Raw genomic sequence first — 8,510 nt, forward strand, 5'->3', positions numbered from 1 at the left:
TGCAAGTCTTGATGAAAAGTACTATTGAGAGAATCACTATATTTATTAGTGATGTAAATTGATGTAATATCCTATCAGACAAGTATTGATAGATGTTTTAAAATTAATTGACCAGATATCTCAAAATTTTGTAATAATGGTATTAATGTGGTCAATAGTTTTTGTACTCTTTATGAATGTATATTGATACAACAGAAAGAGAAGTATCTAGACAAATGATTGTCTAATAATGGAAAATACTCAATGAGTACTTTTCTTGAAAACAAATTGAGAATTAAATTTTTTGCATGTTAATAATACTCTAACTTAAAGGGCTCTTGATTATATGTACATCAAGGGGAATGGGGTTAAAGCTTATTAAAAACAATTACTTGTGGTGAAAACTCAACTACATGATACAGATCATAACAAGTTCAGTGGAAAAGAACAACTTAATAGAGTAATTAGATGAATAAATATAAAAATAGAGCATATTTTTATCTAATTCTTGATGTCATGTGATCTTTATGATGAGTTTATATAGAATTTTTAATGAGATCTGTATGCCTTATGGCTAAGGTGTTTCAAACAAGTTTATCATATTTGACAAACTCGCTTATATGAGTGTGAAGGTGATGTCACCTTTTATGATATATAGGCTTGTTTCTAGAACACTCGTAAATATGAGATATTGTGTAGAACCCTTAATGCACAAATTTATATATGGTAGACACATATATCACCTTAAATGAATGTATTTGTTATAGAGTTTAAAAAGTACATTAAGATATTTAGTTCAAAACTAAGCTACTAAAAGGTACATTCATTTATGCACAGAAATTTCATGAATAGCTTTATTTTTTTCATAATTTCGTTCCAAGTAGTGGATTATTGGATTTATGTCTCAAACTAACGTATTCACCTAGCTAAAACTATTGACTTGACTTTGACCAAGCCACCTAGCTAGGCTAAGCTTATGATCATGCTTGAGTTGACTTAACTTTCTACAGTTTTATAAATTGGTTGTTAGAAGAATTGATTATTGACCGTTAGACACTTAAATGTGCTTGTTGTTATATGACCATTGGATACTTAATTGAGTTAGATGTTTTTGGATCGTTAGCCTCTAGCCATTGGCATATGATCATTATACAATTATTCACCTAAGTTTATATATATGAGGAATCCTTTGTGACCTGTATTTCTTTCTTATCTTGTATATCATCCCTCCCCTTCTCTATCTAAAGTTATTCAAAGATGATCGTATCATGGTAGACGATATCCATAGTGCAAGTCATGGCTGCATTTAATGCTAGAAGCATGACTCAGTTATATCCTGAAAGCAAAGTTTCAAAAAACCTACTGCACTAAGAATTCGATTCTAGAGGGACAACTATTGCTTTAAGGAGTAATCATATGTGTGCCTCCATGCAAATTCCTTATTTGATTGAGTATATATTTTTGGCTATTTTTCTAACATGCCTGACCACCCTCCATCTCATTGTTAGGCCTCCAAAGGTTACACAGGTTGAAACCAAGAGATGGAGGGTAGTCAGGTGCAGCTGCACACTTTTGGTGTGCAATGTGATTGCACCTGATATGCCTCTCAGGCTTCATTTTCGCAAAGAGAGGCTCTATGAGGAACAATGCACTGAGCCCCTTGGGTGTTGCAAATGCACAATAAGGAGTTGTTGGCATATCACGGAAAGACCCTCTTTCCATGGCAAAAGATGGCCCTTTTCTGTGGAGCGTACATCAGATGGGGCCACATGCAAACATAAGAAGTTTCTTCTATGTAGAAAACTCTCCCTGTTGCTGTGTTTTCAAGGTCTGCTTTTCATACTATTTTATGCAGTCTTATCGTGCAACACAAACGCCTACTAAGTGAAAAACTGTGTGCTCGCGCACTTACGCATGTGTATGTGTATGACATATATCATGAATTTTTTTATGCTTTTTAGTTTAGTGGTGCAACATCAATAATTTGTCATGATTTTCTTAAATATTATAAAAGCAGATGCAAAGGTACCAAGTGCAAAAAAATGAATGCTTTCCAACTTTTTCTTGATTGACATTGTTGTCATGTGAGTTGAAAATATAATTAAAAATTTGTAAGAGAATTTACATAGAGTTTTCATGAAAAAAAGAAAGTGTTACATGGCATATTGTATTCTTTTGAAAATTAATGAGTTCTTATTAATTGCTCACTCTCTCTAATAGCCATAAAATGAAATTATTTTATAATGTTTTAAAATGATCAATATAATATATTTATGATTTTAAATATTTTTTACTTTCAATGTATGTGGTGTAAACCTTCTTATCATTTGAGACATCTTATAGGGCCCGACCCTTTCATGAAATAACAGTTACTTTAAACATCGCCTTTCATAAAACAACAGTTAACCAAAACCTTTTGTCATCATGTAGGATTGAATAAAGTTCACATCAAACCTATTAGTGCACGTCACCTTGTGTTCGGACCTTGCGAGTTCAAACCGCAATGGTATATGGTTGTATAACTGGTAAGGGTCTGCCTAACCCCAGCTTTCTCTGTAGAAAAAAAAAAACCATTAAGAAATATGGAGGCAGTGAAGTGGTCGAAATCAAGGTTGTTAAATGCGATGAGGCGAAGCGAGGCGTTGAGCGTGCGCTTCGCCTCTGAGGCGTTACGCCTCTCACAACATGAGACTCTCAAATATCCGTGGTATTATCTAAAATATCATAAAAATATGTGGCATCACACTCAACACCTCGCACTAGTGAAACATTTCATCATTATTATGGTGAACATGGCTGCTTCTAACCCAGAAATCCCAGATTTGGGTTAGAAACTTTTTATATTTACTTTAAGCGCATCACAGCAACGCCTCAGTACCTTCAGCGTACGCCTCGCCTATGAGGCGTACGCTTCAGGTACTGAGGCATACGCCTCTCACAACACTGGTCGAAAGGCCACCCCCCCTTAACTGGCATCCTCAAGTCTAAATGTAAGTTGTTTTGCGGTATGGTTGATTGAATAAACCAGTAGGGGTCTGCCAAACCCCAGCTTATCTATAAAAAAAAAGCATGCCATTAAGAAAACAAACTAGTGTTCATATTTTTTTATAGGCAAGCTGGGGTTATGCAGAACCCCAACTAGTGTTCATGTTTATAATGAAGATAATGACACGAAACTGAAATGTATGCTTTGCAACTATAGCTGAACATGGACCAAAATATGTATCAATGATGTTTGTCGTTAGGGCTGGTAGACGAGCTGAACGAGTTTAATCTCGCTTGACTGATTCTTGTGGTAAGCCAACCTGAGCTTGAGGTCCTGAAATTTTTTAGTTAAATGAGCTGCGCTCGATTTGCTTTGTTTTAAAAAACAATAAAATTTTCAAAGCTAAAAATAATAGGATTTGGAATCTAAAACAACCGAGCCAAGCTCAACCTGACTCATTTATAAAATAAATGCAAAGATTAAAGCTTGAGCTATAAAATTTGAACTCTAAAACTTATTGCCCATAAGCCAAGCACTTCAACCATTTGTTTTATATTTCAGGATGATATACAATGGACGGAAAATGATGTGTTTAATTTTTTTTCATGTTCAAATTTGCAAATTTTTTTGCTGGCAAAAAACCTTTTTAACCTTTACATAAGCGAATTTTATCTAGATATGTGAAGTTCCTCTCAAATATGAGAATAGGCAAATTTTCTTTCAAATATGTGAATTTTCTATCATAAGGTGCGAAGGTCCCCAAGATGTGTGCACCTTTTTTTAACTAAATACTCTCACATTTAAGAATGTCTTGACCTTCGTACACGAATGTCCTTACATATTTGCGAACTTCTGCCTGTCAATGCCCCTTATACAATTTTAGTAAAAGGAGGTTAGTACATTTTGGATACCTTTGCAACTCATGGTTGTAAATTAATGTGGTAATGTATTTGCAAATGTCAGGTCGGTGCATGGTGACTCCTTGAAGACAAGGGGTAAGCCTACGACAGTGACTGTATGGCATGCAGAGCAACTGCGGTTAGGTCTTTGATCATGAGAATGGTTTTTCCGTGTGAATTGAAAAAAAAAATCTTCTTTCCTTTATATATCATCTATGATTGCCATCATCTCACAATTCCTCCTCATCATCCAGTCGATTGTCGAGTACAGTGTTGTGAGAGGCGTACGCCTCAGTACCTGAAGCGTACGCCTCAGAGGCGAGGCACACGCTCAAGGTACTGAGGCGTTGCTGTGATGCGCCCCTCATCAACCTCCGACCAGTTGTGACCACCGACCACCGGAGTTGCTGTGCTGCAGCTGCTCAGTCTTCTCCGACCACCGGACGACCGGCATATCCCTCTCTTCCGTACCAGCTGGGCGGGTGGTCCTTCTCTTACTGCCTCCCCTCCCACCGCTTCACTTCCATTCTAGTTGTGAGAGGCATACGCCTCAGTACCTGACCGTACCAGCTGGGCGGGTGGTCCTTCTCTTACTGCCTCCCCTCCCACCGCTTCACTTCCATTCCAGTTGTGAGAGACGTACACCTCAGAGGCGAAGCGCAGGCTCAACGCCTCGCTTCGGCTCATCGCATTTAACAACCTTGGTCGAGTATCTGACCCGTTAAGGCTCACCTCAACCTGCCCAAGTAACAACCAATTGGGTTCAGGCACCCTGTAGATGTTGAGCCAAGAAAATGAGCCACAATGCTGGCTTTATAATTTAAATGATATTTAAAACATACTCGAGACAGCTGAGTCGGGTCAGATATCCGAAAAAAATTCAAACACAGGAAAATTTACTAATCACTGACACGTACGTTGACGCAAACAGTATTCTGATTTAGAATCAAATTTTCATGCCCATGATCACTATTCTCAATTTCATTCTCAAGAAAGTGTCGGCCTCTATGCATCAGAATCCAAATATCTTGGGCCAGATGAGAATCGTTCTGTCACGGTTGTGAGAAAACATTCTCATTTGCCCTTTCCTCTCATGTAAGCAAACATGATTTTTTTTTGAAAATGTGATTTGAAATCACATTTGGGGTAGATTTACTCACATTTCATGTGATTCCAAGTCACATATTCCAGCTTGTGCTTTAGAATCATATGACTTCAAATCACATAAGATGCAAACCCAGCATGCCTCTCTCCGGTCATCTCTAGCTCGAGTCTGATCGGAGTTTGACTTGTTTACCTCTTGTTGAGCTTCACACCGGCGACTAGGACCCACAGTGCTAGTTTTCGCGGAAAAGACCCCCTCAATGCTAGTGGCCTTTCTTATGAAAGAGGTTCTTTTTTTTTTGTAGAAAACATGGCCTCTTTGTTACAAAAGGCGAAACAAACATGTCTAATATATATATATGAAAATGAAAACCTACTAAATGAAACATGATAGTAGATTTTTTTGTGTTTTTTTTTTTAATTTTGACCCTAAAGATATATTCAACACGATTGATTTTCATGAATTTCTAATATTTTTTTGAAATTCTGACCACTAAGATGTGATCTATATGCTCATTTTTTATAAGAATCACTTCTTGGAACATTTGAACTTGAATATGTTTATATAAGGTTTCAAAAATCCACATCCTACATTTTCATTAAATTTTGAAGTTTTAAATTCTATTTTTTCTTAAAAAATGCATGATTCAAGTGTTGATTGCTATTAAATCAAACGTGCTGAACACATCTATGGGTCAGAATTTAGAAAAAACACCAAAAATCTTTTATCATATTTCATTTAATAGGTTTTGTATAATGGGTTCACAGCTCTTCCCTGAGAAGCACTTTCCCTCCAAAGTGGCTCTTTCAATCAAGGGAAAGATACTTCCCTCGAGTGGGAGCGTCACAAGCGCCATCTTAGAGTCAGGGATGGGCAAAACCAAACTGGGGAGTTGGCAACATCCGCCATGTCCCAAAGCCACCGCCGGACCCTCTCTTTGCTCCAGCGCATGGCGAAAGCCCCACCGCAGATCTCACTCCTCCTCCTCCGCTCTGCATCTCTTCACGGCAGTCTCCACCATTCTCATCAATCGGCAGCCACCCTCCTCTTCCTCCTCCTCTCCTCGAACAACCTCCAACAGTCACAGTCCTTCGTCCACGACATCGTTTCAGGCAAGTTCCCTCCCTCCCTCACCCTCTCTTCCATCCTCAAGCATTTCTCCCCTTCAAAGAAAGAGCACACCAATCTGGCCCAACCTCTTTTTGACATGATTATCAATGCGCAATCCCAATTGGGTATGGCTGATTCAGTTTTAGATACTTTTACTAAGATGGTTGGTCATGAATTGATCCCCAACTTGAGTACTTTTAACAACATGCTTAGTGTTCTTATCATGTTTGGTAGATTTTCTGAAGCTTTGAGGATTTTTTATGAGTTTGGTAAGTGGATGGGTGAGGATAGTTCTAGTCTTGGGATTATGATTAGGAGTTCTTGTAGAATTGGGAAGATGGGGGATGCAATGACCATTTTTTCCAAATTTGGTGAATTGGGTCATCGGCCTAACGTGATGATATACACGATTTTGATCGATGGTTGGTGTAAGTTTGGCAATATTGATGAAGCGAAACGATTGTTTCGAGAGATGGAGGAGGTGGGCATTCCCCCTAACGAGTATACTTACACTGTTATGATCAATGGTTGTGTCAAGAATGGAGTTAAAGACAACGGGTTCGAGTTTTACGCGGAGATGAAGCATCGCGGAGTGGTGCCTAATCTTTTTACTTATAATTCTTTGATTCATTCACACTGTAAAATCGGTAGATTGAAAGAGGCGTTTGAATTGTTTGATGAGATGGTGGAGGAGGGAGTTGTTCCAAATGTTGTGACGTATAATACTCTTATATTAGGATTGTGTCGACTGCGTCGAGTCTCCGAGGCAGAGAGGCTCATTAGTAGAATACAGAGCAACGGCCTGGTTCCTAGTTCCATTACGTATAACACACTAATTGATGGGCTATGCAGAGAGGGGGAGTTTGGAAAGGCATTAAGCATTCTGAAGAGGATGAAGTCGAGTGGTCAACCGCCATCTTTAATAACTTATAACACTCTTATTAATGGTTTCTGTAGAGCTGCAAAATTAGCTGAAGCTGCAAAGCTAGTGGCAGAAATGCGATCAAGGGGGTTAGTGCCAAACAAGGTTACATATACAATTCTAATAAATGCTTTTGGGAGGAAGAATGACATGGATAGAGCCCTTGAGCTGTTTGATTCAATGGAGAAGGTGGGCTTAGTGGCAGATGCTTATACTTATAATGTGTTATTGCACAGTCTCTGCAACCAGGGAAACATGAAAGATGCTTGGAAGCTGTACAATTTGATGCTTGAGAAGCAGTTGAAACCAAATGATGTCATCTACAATACGCTGATCAATGGTTACTGCAAGCAAGGCAGTTCATACAGGGCTCTAAGGTTGCTGCACAAAATGACTGAGGTTGGCATGGTCCCAAACATTGCTAGCTATGTTCTGACTATTAATAGCCTTTGTCAAGAAGGCAATTTGAAGGAGGCTGAGCATCTCCTTATTGAAATGCAAAAGCAAGGTTTGGAACCTAGTGGTTCAGTGTATGGCACCATATCTAGTGCAAAATTGAAAGTATAAGGTACTGCTTCATAAAGAGTGAAACTTTTAATATGTAGAGTCTCTGGAGAAAGGTTCTTTGATGATTCACATGTATGAGAGTCTTCTGCATGGCACACCTTCATAAATTAGCGGAACTGAATTTGTATGTGCTTGATGCAAGAGCACTTGATAAGATGGAATGAAGTCCTTCAATCAATGGAGTGCTCAGCCACTACAATTGCCTCTGCAGACAGAGCCTATCTGGAGTTGCACTTAAACTGTTGTTGTTGTCAATTCTATGTGTGTAGTGCCCATAAAAGAATCAAGAGGCTTATTTTGCATTGGTGGTAGGATCTTGTGACTAAGCCCGGGTGTCATGTTCGTTGGAGAAATGGCAGTCGGCTTCACGCACAGTTGGAGCACATATTAAAAAATAATATGGTATGTGGTTTTTTACTTTGTTTATGATGTGAAGTTTGCTCAGATATCATACTATCAAGGTTAAATATACTTCAAAAGTGCCTGTGCATAGTGTCAATTTGATTACTGCAACTATGTCCTCTCAGGGGGAATCCACTTCATGAATTTATCTTTGTGCTTTTGTGTGTTTCAACAGTGCATACTGGGCATCCTCAGCATGTTATCTATTTTCCATTTATGCCATTCTACGTGTGCACTATATTCATAGTACACCAATTATTATTCTTATGTGGTCTGATGATTTAAGTTGATCCATGAAAAACCTATGGTGCAAATACATCTTATTTGGTATTACTATTATATAGGTTAATACCTCTCATCTTCCTGTTACCTCCACAATTTCTTTCCAATCTGTTTTCAGGTGTGTTCACTCCTAATGAGCACCAAAGACTATGATGCAATAGTTCTCCAACTTAACCCTTCCTTTTGAGTTGATAGTTTATCAAATTTCTATCAAATTTCACCCTACTAGATAGATGGCCTGTTAGTTCAGTATTGTCA

At 38.3% G+C, this 8,510-nt stretch overlaps 1 protein-coding gene across 1 annotated transcript; it reads left to right on the forward strand.

The window, feature by feature from the left end:
* Window positions 1–5,918: 5,918 nt before the first annotated feature.
* On the forward strand, window positions 5,919–7,568 carry LOC149821325 (uncharacterized). The gene has a single exon (XM_089981935.1). It carries the CDS (start codon window positions 5,919–5,921, stop codon window positions 7,566–7,568), a length of 1,650 nt encoding a protein of 549 aa, XP_089838061.1.
* Window positions 7,569–8,510: the final 942 nt, after the last annotated feature.

Source organism: Nuphar pumila, chromosome 12, assembly GCF_984573655.1.
Source record: "Nuphar pumila chromosome 12, dmNupPumi1.hap1.1, whole genome shotgun sequence".
In the NCBI taxonomy this organism is placed as follows: Eukaryota; Viridiplantae; Streptophyta; class Magnoliopsida; order Nymphaeales; family Nymphaeaceae; genus Nuphar; species Nuphar pumila.

What these genes read in the sequence shown, in the direction of transcription:
- LOC149821325 (XM_089981935.1), top strand. Translation starts at nt 5,919, where the DNA reads ATGGCGAAAGCCCCACCGCAGATCTCACTCCTCCTCCTCCGCTCTGCA.